General features: G+C 61.0%; 1 protein-coding gene across 11 annotated transcripts in view; it reads left to right on the forward strand.

The window, feature by feature from the left end:
* FBRSL1 (fibrosin like 1) overlaps positions 1–18,617 on the forward strand; it is an 85,675-nt gene that overhangs the window by 15,836 nt on the left and 51,222 nt on the right. For 10 of the 11 annotated variants that reach the window (XM_057745818.1, XM_057745828.1, XM_057745819.1 and 7 more), the window contains exons 2-3: positions 831–1,031; positions 17,062–17,166. In XM_057745818.1, coding sequence (XP_057601801.1) covers positions 831–1,031; positions 17,062–17,166 — 306 coding nt within the window. Of the gene's footprint in view, positions 1–830; positions 1,032–1,888; positions 4,595–17,061; positions 17,167–18,617 lie in introns of those variants that run through there. The other variant, XM_057745829.1, reaches the window with a different exon arrangement.

Below are 18,617 nucleotides of genomic sequence, written 5' to 3' on the forward strand. Positions count from 1 at the left end.
ATTGTGCAGGCAGTGCGGAGGCCCGGCTGCCCCATGGGCCATTGTCGGCATCGGGGTAGCACGTGCTTATGAAACACCCACTGTGAGGCAGGCCCGGCTCCAGGCACTGGGCACAGCTGTGAGCGAGGCAGGCCCGGTCCCTGCTCTAGGGGTGATGTCTGGGCGCGCTGAAGCTCTGCACACCTGGCTCACATGGAGACTGCTTTCCCGAGACAGGCTCCCATCGGGTCAGGATTCCAGGCTGCATGGAGTTGGGCTGATAAAGCCAAGTGTGGCTCTGGACCAGGGGATAGGCAGCTGGAGTTGCAGCATCTCTGCCTATGGCTCGTCCTGGTCTCAGACCAGGAATCCAAGGGACACCCCCAGGATGGGCCATGCCTCACAAAGGCCAGCACAGCTGCCAGTCTCAAGCACCTGCTTCCTGCTGAGCTTGGGCGAGGCTTCACAGTGGGCCAAGGATCAGGGCCCCCTGTTACTGGCTGGGCTTCTTGGAAAACTCACCCCAGTCACCCTCCCCAAACCCAAGTCCTAACAGGCCTTCCCACGCTCCTCATCTGACCCATCTGTCTCCTACCTGTCCATCTCCCTTCATTCCCCCTCCTGTGGCCCTCCCAGGATAGGAGGCTCGTTCCTAAGGTGTAAGTGTCAGCCTGACAGCCCACTACGGGGTGCGGGGTGGGGGGGGTGGCGGCACCTCCAGGTAGGCGCTGTCGCGTGCCCAAGGCCCCACCTTCCACACAGCATAGTCTCTCATGGTGTCACTGGTGGGATGACACTTGGAATCATGTGTCACTGCTGATTACCTGGCTTTGCCCTCCCTCACCCCACAGAAGGACATGGCCCTGAAGCCTCATGAGCGGAAGGAGAAGTGGGAACGTCGCCTTGTCAAGAAGGCCCGCGAGTCAGAAAACTGCCCGTCTGCAGAGCCGAGTGAGAACGGGCGGCCCCTGGAGGCAGGCAGCTCCGAGCAGGACCTGGAGCCCACCTGTGACCGAGGGAAGAAGAAGGCCCCGCTGCAGCCCGCCAAGCAGGTGAGCACTGGGCCCCCTCCCACTCAGAATCAAGGGCTCGGTGTCCCCCCTCCCCCCGGGCGGCCTCAGGGCCACACCAGCACCTGGACACCACCCTTCGGCATCTGGGCCTGCCTGGCAACGTGCTTCATCGTTGTCGGGTGTGGGGTATGGGGCACACATGGATTGGGGGTGGGGGCAGCCGCCCGCCGAAAGCCTGAGGGTCCTGAGCAGAGGCAGGAGACACCCCAGGTGGGTCACAGCCAGAGAGAGGCCAAACCAGGCCGGGAGCTGGGGGCGGGGGGTGCTCGGCTCAGGCGGGACGGGAGGGTGCACCCGCTGATAGGCTGGCCCCGTTTCCCCATTGCGTCTGTCAGGCTCCGCCGACTACGGGGTGTCCAGCGTGTCTGCAGTGCGTGGGGCCCAGGCTCAGTGCTGGGTGCTCTCCATGTGCTAAACTTCTGTGAAACACAGTGTGTCTGCGAGGCGGGGAGGGAGTCACGTCACTTGTGGTTGGTGGCCCGGGTGCAAGGAGCAGCCCCTCTGGGAGTGGGCCCTCAGCAGGAGGGGCCATCCTCGCTGTCACCCAGAGCCCAGCTGGCATGGGGCAGGGAGACTGGGGCCAGGGGCTTTCTCCCAGAGTGCAGGGTTCTGTCCTAGGTGTCGGCTCAGCACTGCAGCTGCTTTCCTCTTCAGGGACTCACTGGTTTGCGCCTTCTGTTCAGAGAGGGGTTCTTCTTGGTGTTTCACACTCCACTTTCAACTCCCTTGGGGATTGGAATGCTGGTGAGGGGGCAGCATGTCTCAGGGGCCCGGGCTGGATGGGGGGTCTACAGGCACACCTGCCCAGGTGGACACGTGCTCTTTCTTCCATGCAGGTGTGCTCCCCAGAAGGGGGGCCGCTCCCAGCCAACCACTGGGACCAGAACGGCCCGGCCCAGCACCAGCAGCAGCTCCAGCCCAGCCAGCCCCAGGGGTCACTCCCAGCCCCGTGTCAGCGCTGCCAGCCCCGTCGGGCTCTCCCGGACCCCGGGCAGCCCTGCCAGCCCCAGCGGCCACTCCCGGGTCAGCGCAGCTGGCCCCAGCGGTCACTTCTGGGCCCGAGACAGCCCTGCCAGCCCCGGCGGTCACTTCTGGGCCCAGGTCAGCCCTGCCGGCCGCAGCAACTGCTTCCAGCCCCAGATCAGCCCTGCCGGCCCCAGCGGTCACTCCCGGCTCAGCCCCACCAGCCGCGGTGGGCACTCCTAGCCCCCAGGCAGCGCTGCCGGCGCCTGCGCTCCCTCCTGGCCCCGTGGCAGCGCTGCCGGCCCCTGCGGTCCCTCCTGGCCCCGTGTCACCTCTGTCGGCCCCTGCGCTCCCTCCTGGCCCCGTGGCACCGCTGCCGGCCCCTGCGGTCCCTCTTGGCCCCGTGCCACCTCTGTCGGTCCCTGCTGGCCCTCTGGCACCGCTGCTGGCCCACACGGTCATGGATGGGCCCGTGTCTCCGCGGCCAGCCCAGCAGGGCATCCTCAGGACAGCGGTCCCGGCCGCTCCGGTCACTGCTAGCCCAGTGCCAGCGGTGCCAGCCCCCACAGTCACTCCTCATGCTGCGTCCACGTCGCCGGCCCACCAGCTCACTCTCAGGCCAGTGCTGCTGCCCCCGGCGGGCGCTCCTAGCCCCCTGCCAGCCCCGAAGGTCCCTCCTGGGCCAGCCCAGCCGCCCCCGGCGGTCCCTGCTGGGACTCCGTCAGCCCCAGCAATTAGTTGAAACCCCAGAGCAGCCTGGCCCCGCCAAGCCTTCCCTGCTGGGCCCTGGACAGCCGTGCCAACAAAAGCGGCCGCTCATGGACCCAGAACAGCCTCACCCGCCCAAGCGGCCACTCTTGGGCCCAGAACAGCCGTGCCGACGAAAGCGGCCACTTCTGGGCCCAAAACAGCCCTGCCAGCCCCTGCGGTCACTTCTGGGCCCGAGCCAGCCCTGCCAGCCCCAGCCGCTACTCCCCATACCTGAGCGCCCGTCACTCCTGGGCCGACCAGCCCCACCCCGCCGGCCGCTCCTGGGGCCCCCGAGCCAGCCACGGCAGTCCCTGCTGGATCTGGTCCGGGCCCATCAGCCCCAGCTCTCTCTCCTGGCCCCGGGCCAACCCTGCCGGCCCCTGAGGTCACGACGGACTCGATCCTCCACCCCTGCGGTGGCCCGCCAGGCCCCGTCCGTGAGCCCTGGAGCCTGACGCCCGTTTTCCCAGACCACCCCAGGTGTGGCTGTGCTGGGCCGGGCCAAGGCCCCCTCAAGCCCAAGATGTGTTGTCAGACTGGCCAGAGGCCTTCTCCAGACAGGCGGGGCTGTTTGCGGTTGGAAGCTGAGGCTCAGCAGGGGCAGGAGCCCCCTGCAGGGCCGCCACCGAGCTGAGGCCCCCTCACGCCAGGAAGAGAGGAGAGGACCGCAACGCCTTCCCATCTCCCGCCAGGCTCGCCCCCACCGTGCCCGCTGCTTTGTGACGTGCACGCCCCTGGGAGAGGGAACACAGCCACCCCCAAGGGCTCAGGCTTGGGGGGCAGGGAGGGGGGACACTCCTTCAGCATCTCTCTGTGCCTCTAAAGTGCCCACATGTCCTTGAATGTTGGCGTTCCATGCCCAGGTGTGCTGTTCAGCAAGTGTGTAAGTTTGTGTGTGCACATACACTGCTTGTGGTCTCCAAGTGTGCACATGTACATGAAGTGTATGCGTGTGTGATTGGGGGGCGTGCCAGCTGTAGGCCTTGCCCTCCTTGGCCACCACCCAGCCCCCCCACCTGCCACCGGGCAGAATGTGGGCACAACCAGAGCCAGGCCGGAGGTCCTGCTTGCCCTCCCTCTGGCAAAGGAGAATGTTTGTCCAGCTCCAGGGGCCTGTGACTGAAGAGAGAACATGAGGGACGCTCAGGGCCATCGGTGGTTGAGTAGGAACTGCTGGTGACAAGGAGGGTCCCCCTCAGGACTCTGCTTCCATCCCAGTGGCTGAGCACTGACGCCAGGGGCAGTCTCCGGTCCCCCCCAGCTTGGGAGCAAGAAAGCCTGCAAGGCCTGAGGCCATTCCCAGAATGTCCCCTCCCAGCTTCCCATCATCCCCTACTTCCCTACAGCTTTCCGGCTGCTTGACCCCCTAGGACATCCCCCATCAGGACAGACCTCACACTACAGGGCTTTCTCTGCCCCTCATCCCCCGCTACCTGACCCACACCTGCGCTCAAGGGTCACCGTCCCTTGCCCCTGACTTCTGGATCAGGGCAGCCCCACAGTAGTGCTCCTGGAGTCCTGGGCCCAAGGTGGGAGAGTAGCGTTGGCCACCGGGGGTCCCCTGCCAGGCTCACACTCATGCTCTGTGCACCCAGGCTCACCCAGCTGCCACCTCTAGTACCAACCCTGGTTTCCAGGCCCAAGCCTTCCTCCCTGCTTGGTCATGAGGACCCTGGCCCTTCAGAGGTCCTGACACCCAGAGCAGGGCATACAGATACCTGGTCTCCCTCCCAGAAACATGGGGCTTATTTTTCTGATTAAAGAAAATAAAAAGTGCTGTGCCATTATTTTTATAACAGCATCGGTGTTTGTAATTTAACAAAGTATGTGTCGTTCAGGAAGTGATTTATTCCAACAAGCAGTTTTCTGCACATCTGGACTCGCCTCTCATTCATTCCATTCTGGCTGAGCTGCAGGAGAGCAGCCAGGGGAGGGATGCCCAGGCCGGGGGCGCCTGGCCTGGACGTGGTTCACGGCGTCCCGTGGGGTGGGCCCAGCGAGGTCAGCTCGCCAGGATCACCGTCCAGGCCTCCCTGGCAGCCCCCTTGGTGGACCGGCTCCTCCTCTCCTGCTTCTCGGCGCCCCTGCTCTGGAAGGGGTCTTTTTCTAGATGCCTCTGCAGGTGCTTCTGAGATCTTGTCATTGACCCCTCATGTTCTCACTGTTCACTGTGGTCACGCACTGAGGGTGGCAAGGCTTTCAGGCCACCCCCTCCCACAGCCCTGAACTCCCAACCCAAGGAGCAGCGTGAACATCTCTGCCCCCGGGGCCCCGTGCTCATGTCTGGGCATGTCGCCAGCAGGCCAGGACTGGACAGGCGCAGCCACTGACTTTCTAGGCCTTTCTGCTCTGCGGGTGTTGGCTGCGGTGCTTGCGTGCCACTTAGCTGGGGAGACAAGACTGTCGGGGCACCATCTCTGATGGCAGAAGGGGGGTGGGGAAGAGGGCTGAGCCCCCAGGGATGCCACAGCCAGGGCCTGGGGCCACCCTCCTTCCCATCCGGCAGAGCCCCACCGTGGGTGAACTCCGGGGTGTGTGGGGGTGGGGTCTGTTCCCTGCGTGATCACTGCTGAGAAAGGGGCTTGGGTTCTATCTGAACCTAGAGGGGCCCTCTAACCTCTACGTGATCCCCCGAGGCCACAGCTAGCCTCAGGTTCAAAATGCCGGGACCCTGAGAGACCCACTGGCCATGGAGGGGACTGGCCCGCGTGTGTCGTGTCCTGGGGGGCACGTGTTGCCATGAGAAAATATGGGTCCGGTGTGACCAGATCTTTGTTTCTCAGAACTGGAAACCCGGGTTTTTCTGTGGATTCGGTGATTTTTGAAACATTGGCGGCTAATTGTAATTTGATGACTCACCTTGCTGGCCAAAGGATACAGCTGTGTGGCAGAGGTTTGGGCCCTGGCAGTTGACCTGGCCCCGAGGCCAGGGATGTAGGGTGTGGCCCACCCTATCACAGGGAGAGTGGGGCAGCCCTGCCTGATGGGTGGGGTTGGAGTGAGTCTGGGGGAGGCCCCATGCTGCGCCCAGGAGCCCTTGGATGGAGACCAGAGCCTGAGCTCAGTGCTCTACTGGGGCCGCTCCTCTGGGTCCTGCAGCCCACCTCCCCTTATGCAGACTGGGCCGTGGGGTGGGGACATGCATCTTTGGTACAGGAGCCCCTGGCATGGTACCTGGTCCCTGTTAAACCTGTGACGCGTGAGGCCAGTGGTGGTGGTTGTGGTTTGCTGTCAGGCTGAGGAGGGGGTGACCAGGTGGTCTGTCCAAAAGTGCTGCAGAGATGGAGTTTACTGTGCAGGTGTTTACTAAGGAGATCCCTTGGGATCCACCCAGTAGGTGGCAGGGCAGCCCCAGGAGGGGAGGGGCATGAGCATGGGTGACCTCTGATGAGCCCGCAGGTTCCAGCCCTTGAAGGGGATTGCACGCTACATCCAGCATGAGCCTGGGACACCCGGTCCAGGCTGGTCGTTTCCTGGGGAAGATTACTCATTTGCGGCCGTGCACAGTGCGTCCCCGTGTGTGCGCATCTGTGCACAGAGGTGCTTCCCAGGTGAACACCTGGTCACTCCCAAGTTCTGCTCCTTTGTGTGGGAGACACCCTGGGGAGGACAGGCCCCAGACCGGCCACTCACTCCATGAGGACTTCGTCAGCACCTGAGGCGCCAGGCACTGAGGATGCATCCTGACCAAAGCAGGTCATCCCTGCCCCATGGAGCCTCTGTTCTAGCACACACAGAACGTGACTCAATCCCTTAGTATGTTAGAAGAGGCAGGCGTGCATCCGGTGTGCACAGATGTTTAGCTGGTCAGGGAAGCTGGCCAACCTGCCTCTCCCCACCGAGGCTGCATTGACCACAGGACAACCCCAGCAGCTTGTCAAAGCGGGGTTGAGGGTGTGTGTGTGGGGGGTGTGTCTAAGGAAGACAATGTCCGTGTCCAGCCACCTGCCCTTGCCTGGGGGACTTGGCAAGAAACCTACCCCAGGGGTGGGACTGGGGGGCTTGAGATTGAGGGGGACACCACCCAAACCCCTGGAGGCGTCCCAGGGGCCTTGTTAAAAGGCAGGTTCTGACCCTGCAGGGGAAGGTTGGAGTAGCACTCTTTGATAGAACTATGGTAGGAACCACATTAGAAAAATGAGGAGAAGAGACAAAATTAACCCTAATATATTTTAGATCCATATACCATCAGCTCTGTGTATCCACGAATGCAGAGGGCTGACTGGGCTACATCATTTTATATAAGGCACTTGAGCATCCGTGGATTTCAGTGTTTGCAGGAGACTCCTGGAGCCAACCCCCCACAGATATCGAGGGACAACTATATTCTAAAATAGTAGCATTTCAATATGTAGTATGAAAATTATCAATAGGATATTCTACTTAATTTTTGTACCAAGTCTTGGAAAGTCAGCGTGTATCTTCCTCATACAGCCCTTCTCAGTTGAGACTGGCCCAATGTGGCTCAGAGCAGGCCAGGTGGGGGAGGGCCTTTCCCAAGTTCACGCGCTCCTCATACTTGCTGCTCTTGTTGGTTTTCTCATTCTTTCACTCAGCCAGCCCTTGGCTTGAACCCCCACCACTAGGCCGCAAAGCCGAGCACGTGTCAGCCTAGAATCTCCCCTGTGAGCATCAGGCCTGTGCATTCAGTGCAGAGACCCTCCACTCAGATGCCACGGCCCCCTCGCTGAGCGAGAACAAGCCAGAAGCCAGCTCCAGACCTTCCCCTCACTTCAGTGGGGAGCCTTGCGTCCACCCCGGTGATTGGGCCAGAAACGAGGGGCCGTCTTCCACTGCTCACTCCCCCACCCAGGCCAGTCCTTTGCTTCCACCTCCTCACTGTCCCTCTGAATGGGATTTCATTATAAAATTCAGATGGAAACAAAAATTCACTGTATAGAACGTGTGGGGTGCAGCTGAAGCAGTGTTCAGAGTGAGACCTCTAGCTTCAGTGCTCATGTTGGAAAAGATGGGTTCAAGGTCAGTGACCTGAAGAAGCTAGAAGAAGAGGAAAGCATCCAAAAGAAGAAAGGGAGGAATACAAAGGAGAACATAATTAATGAGCAAGGAAGCAAACAATAGGGAAAATGAACAAAGCCGAAAATTGTTTCTCGGGAAATATCAACAACACTGAGAACTCCCTAGTTAGATTGATCAAGCAAAAAAGAACACAGATTATCAGTGTTAGGAACAAAAAAGGAAATACCCTTGCGGATGCTGCAGACGTTGAAAGGATGGGACAGAAACAGTTGGATTCCAGTAACTGAACAACTTAGGTGAAATGAACAAATTCTTTGAAAAATACAACGTACCAAAACTGACTTAAGATGAAATAGATGATCTGAATAGTCCTGTATCTGTTAAAGAAACTATTATCCAGATGTCCATGCCTACCCATCACTGCCAGCCCACCACCATCTTCCCAGCGAAGAGAAGCTGACCATTCCCAGTAGCCCAGGCACTGTCTCAATTGACCACACCTGTGAGGCAGTGTGTTGCTAGTACCAATTTTCAGATGAAGAAGCAAAAAAAAAAAACAAAAATGAAGAAGCATCTAAGTAACTTGCCTAAGACAAGCGGGAAAAGTGGCTGAGCCAGGATTCAAACCAGGTGGCTCAGCTCCAGAATCTGTACCCTTGACCCTGACCTTTCCCTGGAAGACAGCAGCAGCTGGCTGGCTCCCGTCTCCCTGCCCATCTGCAGGCGGTGAGGTTCCTCTAAGGAGCACGTTTGAGCACGCCCTTCCCTTGCTGAAAGTATTCTGGAAGGTCGCCTCCACCCTCGGGGTGTCCTGGCTCCTGGATGTGCCCCTGGAGGTCCTGTGTGGCCTGAGCTCCCCTCCTCCCCCGCCTGCCTGCCTTTCCGGCACACTCACCCCATGGGTCAGCCCCGCACTGCACGCCCTACCCTGTACCCGTGCCCATCTCCGCAGCTTACCCTCTGCACTCCTCACCAGGCCTGTAACCCCAAGGGAGGCTGACAGAGGGAGTGAGACGGAGAGGGACAGAGTTCTGGACGTGCTGCACGTTGGCCTGTCCGTGCTTCTCATCGTCACATCTGTCTGCCGGGTTCTTATTTGCTTGCCAGTTTGTTTAGGGGTTTTCTAATCACTTACAAGACAGTTTCCAGTCTGGGCCAGGTAGAGTCCTTCCAGAAGATTCACACTTGGCCTCTGGCAGATGAGCAGTGGTGGGGAATAAGCTCTGACACCTGCTAGTGGTGTGGCCTTGGGCAGGTGACTGCCCTTCGGTGCCTCAGTTTTCTTGGGATTAGTGAGTCAGTGTAAAGTTAGAACCGTGCTGGGTCCCAGCTCCCATGAATGTGGGTGGTGTCTCCCACCTCCCCTTGTTCTGAGGCCTGGGCTGTAGCTTGGGGGAGGGGCAGCCAGGGGTGCTTTCCTGGGTCACTCTGCTTCCTCCCCAGCCTCGTCATGCTGTCCTCGCAGGCTCTGCGCCAGCCCGGCTGTGGCCACACACGCGAAAGTGCGGTTCCACGGTTAGGGGCCCAGACTCTGAAGCAGCCCCAGGCAAGGGACTCCTCCTTTCTGGGCCTGTTTCCTCATCTGTAAAGTAGGGCTGTCAATACTGCACGTGTCTTGGGTTGTTGAGCTGAAAAACTGAGTTGGCATGCAGAGTCCATGCTAGAAACGCGTGTTTGCTGTCGTTGCTGCGGTTACTGCTTTATCACTAGTCCTCGTAGAGTGGTTTCTCCTGCCTCCTGAGTGAGGCCTGGCCGGCGAGGCTCAGCTTTGGCCTCCTTGGCAGGCTCACCTGATCCCTTCAGGACGGCCACGCTGGCAGGGCCTGTGGGCAGAGCACTTGGCCCTTCCGCGGCTTTGGCTCCTGTGCCCGGGGACTGCAGCTGGCTGGGTGCCGAGGCTGCCTGCAACCCGGGCCCCATCTCAGACACGGCCCTCCTGTGACCGGAACATTGGGGACTTACTGGGGGGTGCTGTGGGTAGGGGGACCAGATGACTGGGGTGTGGCCGGCACCCCTACCACCACCCCCCCAACCCCTCCCCCTGGCCTGCTGCTTTGTCACAGCCCACTGGCGTGTACTTCTTTGGGCTTTGTTGTCAGTCCCTGTCTGGGCCGGGGGATGCCTTGGCGACTAAGACACCTGCTGGAATTCCAGACAGGCATGGCGTGAGTGGGGGGATTTGGGGGTGACAACAGGCCTGCCTGGAATCAGAAAGGGGGCTGCTTTAGACCAGGGAATCGGGGAGACCTCACCCAGGAGGTGACCTGAGCTGAGGCCCAACCGACAAGGAGCCAGCTGGCCAGTACCCTGGGATGGGGGCGGTGTGCAGCCTGGGTGAGTGTGGATGCCACTGTCCCACAGAGGGACCACGGGAGGGTTTTAAGCCATGCAGTGACATGGCTGAGTTATGTTTTTCAAAACTCACACTGGAGGAGGGCTGGGCAGCTGCTTGAGCCCTCAAGTAGGGAGGTGCTTGAGACTTGAATCAGTGGACAGATGGGGACAGATGGGGACAGCCGTGGAGCAGGCTGAGTAGCTCAGCCAGAATGGAGGCAGATGGAGCCCAGGGGACCCTGCTGTGGTGGCGCACACACCCAGAGGCCACTGGCATGACTGGGGACAGAATATGGCAAACCACGCCTGTTCCCCAGCAAGAGGGACCACATACAGGTACAGGCAGGGCATGGCGGACACTCATACGCACATGCTCACATACAGCTCATGTCCCCAGAGCCTGTTGGTCGTGCAACTCCTCAGGTTGTGGCCTCAACTCAGCCAGCATCCCCTGTACAATCTGCTGTGCATCTCCACCCCCCATCTGTCCATCCAGCCATCACACACCCATGTGTCCACCTGTCCACCCAGCCGAGTCCGGGGGAAAGATGTGGAGCAGTGGGAGGGCTGGCCAGGCTCAGAGGGCAGCAGCTTGCTCCCTGACCCTGTGCTGGCTGTGGGACCCTCCTCAATGTTCCAGGCCCTGTGCGGGACAAAGGACAGCCCCTGCCTACTGGGCACTCGGGGTCCAGTGACCCTGCTCTGCTCTCAGAGGGACTCCTGGTGACGCAGGAGTGGAGGGAGCATCGGGAAGGATTCCTGGGAGAAGCAGGGCCCACGCCCAGAGCGGGGGTCTCCACCCTGACTCACAGCCCTGAGAGCCCCCCTCCCTCCCCCGGCCCTGGGTCACCCAGCAGCTGCAGTACCACATTTCACCCGTAGGCGCTGCTGACGGTGAGGGGATGCTGGCCTGCAATGCTGCACTTCAGGGGGACTGTCCTCCATGCTCACCTGGAGGGGCGTGCTGCGCGCATGCGGAGGAGAGGCCGTGCAGGCAGCGTCGTCAGGTGGGGAGGGGAGCCCTGGCCTTCCTCGTACACCCCAGCATCTCACCCACCCACCAGCCCCTTGTGGGTATGTTCGCACGGTCTATGTGAAGGGTCACCTCCCTGGGCTGGCCTTGCTCTGTGGCCCTGATGGAAGCCCAGGTTCCCCGTGGATCTGAAGGCAGAGCACAGGCCTGGAGCTCAGAGGGTGGGGGGGGCACGCTAAACAGGGTGAAGTATGTGACATCCTCACTACTGTTGTGTGCCTCGGGAGGGAGGTGCCTGTGCCAGGTGCGGCGGGGGTGCAGGCTCAGGGGGGTCAGGAGGCCACCCTGTGTGGCAGGGAACGAGGTGCCTTCTGCTGGTGGACAGAGCAAGTAGCCGGACAGCAAGGGCCTTCCTGGGCAGAACTTCAGGTTTACAGCCCTGGGGCATTGATGTACGCAGGGTGACAGAGGGGCTGGGGCAGGGGGGACACCCATGGGGACGGGGGCTCCCATCCCCGACACAGCCTGGGCCTCGGACCCTGCTTCAGTCTGGGCTTCAGGTGGATGGCACAGGCTGTCACCCCTCACTTAGCCATGCCAGGCACCTGCTCTGAGGGCTCCTGGAAGGCTTTGGAGCCCACAGAGCACACTGGACACTGGGGATTGGCTGGACGGAGCAGAGACCGCAGATGGGAGGCGGGAAGGCAGATGGGTTCTCATGGATGAATGCAGCTCAGCCTCCCAGTCCAGCTGGTGGGGGCCCAGTCAGGGCCATGGGCTTGACCTATGGTTGCCCACTCACCCTTGGGGTGCACACAGGAGTCCCCTGGGGGGCCCAGGGTGGTCTCTGAGACCCAGATCCATAATGTCCTGATCCCTGAGGAGCCCCAGGGGGTTTAAAGCTCCCCAGGAGGGTTCCTGAGAGGAAACTGGGGTGTTGGGACAAGTGGGGAGTGAAGGAGGAGGGGTCTCCACCGCAGGCCTGGGTTGCCATGTGGCCCTGGGGTGGGGAGGCCGGGTGTTTGCACACGGGTGTTTGTGTGTGTTTGTGAGTGGACACGGGATGGGGCACCTGGACTGTGGGGAGCCTGTGCTCGGTTTCTGCAGGGGTGTCGTGAAGGTGGCCGTGGGAGCACTTTTCCCAACTCCCTTCTCACCAGGACGGTGGCCCAGCCAACGGGCCAGGGTTGGGGGGTGCTGAGGCGGGTGCCTGACCCTTGCCCCACCCCACCAGGGCCTGTCTCCCCATTGGTTTGAAGGAGACTGTGGGTGGCCTCAGCTGCAGCCCCCTTCTCAGAGTTCTCCGGGGTTTGCAGTCAGGCCATCCCCCACCCTTCCCCTCCCAGGCCTGCAGGTGTGGAGGCCAGGTGGGCCTCTCCTCATCCTGGAGGCCAGTGCAGACCAGCTGTGGGTCAGAGAGCATCTCCCATCCCTGGGCTGGGCTGGTGCTGGGGGCAGTGGGGGAGAGGCATGGGGCAGAGCCCAGAGCCTGAGAATGTGTGTGTGCTCGTGTGCACTCCTGAGAGCTCCATGGGGTGACACCTGTCTGAAGGCGAAACGTCTCGTGGGGCATGAGCTCCTGCAGGGGCCGCCACGTGCAGCTGTCCGGGTTGTGCACTGCACAGCTCCAGGGCCACCACCCCACTGTTGCCATAGGTGGCATGTGCATCTGCAGGTGTGCAGCAGTCGAGTGTGCAGAGGGAGGGTGCCTCTGCTCCATCTGAGCAGCAGGGCTCCAGGGGTAGTGGGGGCCCTGTGTGCGCCCTGCTTCAGCTGGGGGTCTCACAGGGTGGTGTACGTGCAGAGCGTTGGGCAAGTGTCAGGAGCAGGTGGGCGATATGTCGGGCTGTGGGCAGAAGAGGCGGTGTTGAGTGCAGGCGGGGCCATCCAGGGGCTCTCTATCACCTTCGTGTCCGTGTGTTTTGGTGGGTGATGGTCTGTGAGGGTCTGGAGTCCCAGTGAGCCTGCTCAATGTTGGAGCGAGGGGTGCCGGCACCCCACCCCCCACCATCAGCCCCAAGTCATCCCAGGCACAGGGATTTCCTGCCCCCCACAGGGGGAAGGCACCTGGTGTGCAGCTTGAGGGGCAGCCTGGGGACATTGCTGGGTCCTACCTCTTGGGCCTCTTCTCAGCCCCGCCCCCTGGACTGGCCACCCATCCCCCACACCCTGTGGATCTGATCACCAAGTGGAACCACATGCTGCCTCTCTGTGGGCCAGTGTGCTTGGCGGCCAGCCTGGGAGGCAGATGCTTCCTCCTGGGATGTGCCGCAGAACCCGGGGGCGGAGGGGAGCCCTGCCGGCTGGAAAGCCCAGGACCCCGGGTGATCTGGGGTGCCTCAGTCTGAGGGAGGTGTCCCTAACGCTGCTGATCTAATGGCAGTGCCCTAACCAAGCTGATCTAAGGGAAGTGTCCTCTCCCCACCCTTCTGAGGGCCGTGACCTGACCCTGCCGGGTGGAGGGCAGTGCCCTGTTGCCACATGTCCACCAGTCTGAAGGGGAATCCTGGCCCTGCTAGTCTGTGAACGTGTTCTGGTGATGTGCCACCTTGCACAAGCCCATTGTTACGCATTCAGGAATTTTGCGCATCTCGCAGAAGCCGCTGGTGCTCCACGGTAGGGCTCTCCTCTCCCCGGGGAGCCTCATTGCCCCGGCAGTGCCACGCTCCTACCCTTCTGAACAGCCTCATGGCCCACCTCCTCACCTTTCAGAAGCGTCACCTTCTCAGTGAGGCCCTCCCTGGCCACGCTTCTTTGCTCTTCTCTGCTGTTGTCCTTCCAAAGCACCTGTGGCCATCTGCTGACCATGTGCTGGCCCCTTTAGAGGCTTCAGGAGGATGGTGACTTGTGTCTGTGTTCATTGCTCAGAATAGAGCCGGCTCATAGGCACTCAGGAAGCCATGGGTGGGTGGATGGATGGACGGGTGGATGACAAGTGAATGGGTGGATGGGTGGTGGACGGGTGGTGGATAGATAGATGAGTAGACGGGTAGATGGGTGGATGGATGGATGGATAAAGGATGAATGGAGGGGCGGATGGATAGACCACAAGGCCCAGGGGTGGGCACAGGCACAGGGGCTCCCAGCTGCCCTCCCAGGACAATCAGGGCCCAGGAACTCTGATCTCATCTCTCCAGCTCCAGCTAGAAATGGAGGCATGGCGTCCCTGGCCTTCTGGCATAGCTGGGCAGCAGCATTTCTGAACCGCTAGGAAGCAGGCAGTGCTACAGGACAGCCAGACCCCAGCTTGGGCTGTTTGGGGTCCTGGCCCAGGAAGAGAAGGTGACTGGCCATCCCAGTGTGTCCAGGGTTTGGGGTGGTTCCCAGGGCACAGGACTCAGTTTTACAGGACGTTCTGGGAAATGGGGCTTTCAGAGCTAGAACTGACCACCTGAGGAAGGATGACAGACCCCAGCCTGCCCGTCCCCACAAGACACCACCAAGGAGTCAGGATAAGACAGCCTCTCTGGGGCCTAGCTTAGAGAGGAAACAACTTGTGTGATTGTATGAAGTGGAACGTGACATCCTCCCTCCTCACATTTTAGCTGTGTGTGGGGGTGGTTCTTCAGCCTCTGCTTCCCCTCCCTCTTTGCTGGGTGTCCTTGTACAGTGAGCAACCTGCACAACTGTACACAGCAGCCCTGCGCCAAGCTTTTCCTGTCCTTGCAGTGTCTCTGGGCCCAGCTTTCTTCTTCTTGGACAGGAGCCCTGCTCCAAGCCCAACCTGAAATACTGTCCCCAGCAGTGAGTGTGGGGCTCGTGGGGGTGATTACTAATGACCAGGGCTGTGAGTCTCAGCTGTAGCCACACCAGAATCCCCCAGAGGGCCTGATGACACAGCAGGTCTGGGGCAGGGCCCCAGAACACGCATGTGCATTCCTGACAAGCTTGTGGGTACTGCTGCTGCTGCTGCCGCCCATCCAAGGACCCCACTTTGAAAACCCCTGGACTAGGGCATCTGTTTTCTTGCAGAGGCTTCCCTCAGCGAGGCAGTGAGGAAGGTCCCCCAAGCTCCCATGTTCCCTCCTTTAGGTGAGACCTGTCATGGGGTCCAGAGACAAGAAAGGCCTATCTCTGCTGGGCAGAGCCCAGCTGATGACAACAGTGACACCTGGTGGCTTCTCGGTGCTGGAGAAGGGTTCAGGCTCACAAACAGGACCTCTTACCGCCATGGTGCCTGCGAAGGGTCCTGTCGGCACCCCCATTTCACAGATGAGGAAACTGAGGCTCAAGGACAGTCAGAAGAGGCAGCACTGGCCTAGGGTCTGTGCATTCACTGCTCAGCTAAGCAGGATGGAACTAGTGAGCCTGCGGTCCCCACCCAGGGCCTGCCACAGAGAGGGAGGGTGGTATTGAGGCCTGGGCATCCCCCTGGGTGTGGCTGTTCCAGCTTCCCGAGAGTGGTCGCCCTCCCCTGGGGCCTTGCACCCAGGGCCCGGCTGTGGATAGACGCCGGTTCTGTGTTTTGTCATTACTCTCTGCTAACCACACGATGCAGGGGCTTGTGGCTTTGGGGGGTTGTACCCCATCTCAGGGCTTAGGTTGGCCCTGGGAAGCGGGGTCTCTGAGAGGCTACCTCAAGAGAGGCTCTGGCTGAGCCCACCCTGGGGTCTGCAGGAAGAAGGACTGAGGCCATGAGGGGGTTTCCTGAGGACTCGAGAATATTCCAGAACATAGCTAGTGCACCTTGTTGACCTGTCCTGACTTCACCCAGCTGGGGTCTCCAGGGCTGAAGGTTGCTTATGACAAAATGGCTGGGTGTGGAGGACTGGGCCTCCCCAACCCTGGTGGTGGCGCAGGTTCTGAGCACGCCTGAGCCCTGAGAGCATGCGCACTGGGCTGGGAGGCCTGGGGGTGGAGAGGAGGGTAGGACGTTCGCACACCCTGCAGTGCCCCCTAGGCTGCCCCACGGGGAGCAGGGGTCATTGGGTGCTAGGCAGCCTGCCGGCCGAGAACCATGGGCTCAGTCTGCTGCTAGGAGACCTCAGACACACAGATGAAGGTTTGGGCTGTCAGTGCATGTCCAAGCAAAGCTGCGGGAATGTTTCAAAACAGGGAGGCTGGAGAGACCAGGAGGTGGTGCGACCGCCGAGCTCAGTGGGTTCTGCTGGGAAGGCCAGGAAGGCAGCCGGGAGCTGACGAGACCTGGATGGAGGGCAGCCTGGTTTAAGGGTGGTGACGCCCTGGCCTGGGAGGGTGAGGGTCAGGGGCTGTGATGTGCGTCCCTGCCTCGCAGCTTTGTGAGGTTTAAAACTTCCCAAGTAAAAAGAAAAATGCAAGCAGGATTCAGGGTCTACCACCCACACTGTCGCCTCACCTCTCTAGGCCTTGGTTTCCTCCTCTGTAAAGTGGGCACAGAGCACCTAATCAGGGATTGTGTGTAAGGAGCAAAGAGCTGGGGCCTGCCAGGTCTACAGAAATCCTGGCAGATGTGTGACAAAGTAGCAGCTGTCCTGGTGGTACTACTTGCTTCGTTCTGCAAATGACAGAACTGAGGCACGGAGAGGTTTTGAGAAATGGCCCTAGGACACACAGCAGGGAGGGACGGGTCCACACCCAGCTCTGGAGACCTTGCAGCCCTGACTCCCCACCGAGGGTTGTGGTGAGGACCGAAGGGGGCTCAGGAGTGGTGTGCATGCAGGGAGCAGGGGTGAATTGCCACTGGCCTGTCTGGATGCCTGATGACCGGCCCCTGGTGGAGTGGAAAAGGGCAGGGTGGCCCATTGGTCTGCTCCCCATCCAGGGGTCTTTACTGGAGGAAAGGAAGAGCTGACAGCAGTTTATGGCACTGAGCGGTTGCTCGCCCTTTGCTTTGCGGGCATCTCTTTCCCATTCTGGGTAGGAGTGGGTGGTACTGGGTTGTAAACGGTTGGCTCTGCCCCTGCCACCCCCTCCCTGGGTTTCAGCCCAGGGGGACTGGGTTGGGGTGGGGGGAGGAGCCTAAGCCTGGCTGTTCCCGGCCCCACCCTTCAGGGTGTGTTTGCTGAGCCCGTCTCTCCCTGTCCCCAGATGAAGGTTGCTGTGTCCAGAGGGGCTGACCACAACAGTGACGGTGACAGCTTCCGAGAAGCCACCAGCTCCCGGAGGAGCAGTTCTCGGGACCAGCTCAGTGACGTGAGTACCCCAGCCACTCACCCGAACATTTCTGAGTCCTTGAGGTGACTGCCAGGGCAGCCCCCAACCTGCAGCAGAAACTGCAAGCCATTTGCTTAGGGGCCCCAAGTCTCAATCAGGGGTTTTGTGTCACAATTAGCATTGGCCTTCATTAAAACGATTTTTCACTAATTAGGGCTTCCCTGTTAGGAGGGATTTAAATGAGGAACAACCACTAGGCAGGGGCCTGTGGAGGCGACCGTGCTGGGGTGCAGGCCCCGTGTCCAGCTGGGGGCAGGCTCGGGGTTGGTGCCAGGCAGGCAGCGGGCGGGGATGTGGATGGGGAACGGCTCCCGCAGACGTGTTTATTAAGAAGGGCAGGGGGAGTGGGCCCGGCACTGCAGGGAACAAGCTGGAAGCACTCCTGCCTGCCCAGGCAGACCAGCCTGTCACTTAGGCTGGCCGCGGCATGGAGTGTCCAACTGAGGTGGCCACTGGGGGCCAAGCAGAGAAGAGGGTGTCCCTCCAAGGCACAAGGTGGCCTGGGTCTGGGGACACCCTTGGTGTTCTGTGTAAAAGAGAAGTCCCTGAGCGCAGGTCTGGGGGAGGGGGAGGGGTCTTGGGGCCCAGTGTGGGGATGACCCAGGCAATACACAGGGGCTTCTGCTGGGATTTGGCCAGAAATGGGGGTGCTGGGGAGCCCTCCAGGGCCCTGGAGAAGGGGGATGGGCAGGTGATGTCAGGGCTAGGAGTGGGGACTGAGGGGCCCCCAGGGGGAGGGAGGACTCAGGTGGAAGGGTCCCCAGGAGGAGGCATCACTCCTGGGAGAGGCCTTTGTCTTCTTGACCCCCAGCTGCAGAAGTGGCCGCAGAGCGGAGATGGGTTTTCTGCCGTTCTAAATGGAACGAGTCGTCTCTCATTATCATTTAAATGGGGGCTGGGGGAGGGCCTAATTGCCCGGCTCCGATCCTGTTGCCACAGGATAGGAAAATAGGCTGGTAATTGTCTGGGGCCGCGGGGGCTGCCCTAGTTCGAACTCCTCTAATTGCCGGCTGGGATGAATGGAGACGGATTCTGAGCAGAGCGCGCGTGCGCGGGCGGGTGGGCGTGCGTGCGGGCGCACGCCTTGGGACAATTATGGCACCCTACCCACCCCCATCGGCAAGGCCTGAGGCAGGGCCGCCCCTGCAGGTGAGGGACCCCCACCGGGGTGAGCTTGGCTTGGCAGACCCCCAGAGATGGCCCGGGGCCTGGCCAGGGTCTGCCTGGGGAGGGCTGGGGTCCCCTAGCCCCAGCTGAGCAGAACAGAGTGGTCCAGGCTACAGTGGTCACCCACCCTCCCAGAAGAGTCTTGGCATCTGGACCTCAGGGCAGTCTGGAGCCTGGTCTGTGGGTCCCACACACCTCAGACCAGCCTGCCCTCGCCGACTGCGTGAACACCCCACCACGGCCCACCTGCCCAGTCGTCACGT

The sequence above is a fragment of the Hippopotamus amphibius genome, chromosome 8, assembly GCF_030028045.1.
Source record: "Hippopotamus amphibius kiboko isolate mHipAmp2 chromosome 8, mHipAmp2.hap2, whole genome shotgun sequence".
Classification (NCBI taxonomy): Eukaryota; Metazoa; Chordata; class Mammalia; order Artiodactyla; family Hippopotamidae; genus Hippopotamus; species Hippopotamus amphibius.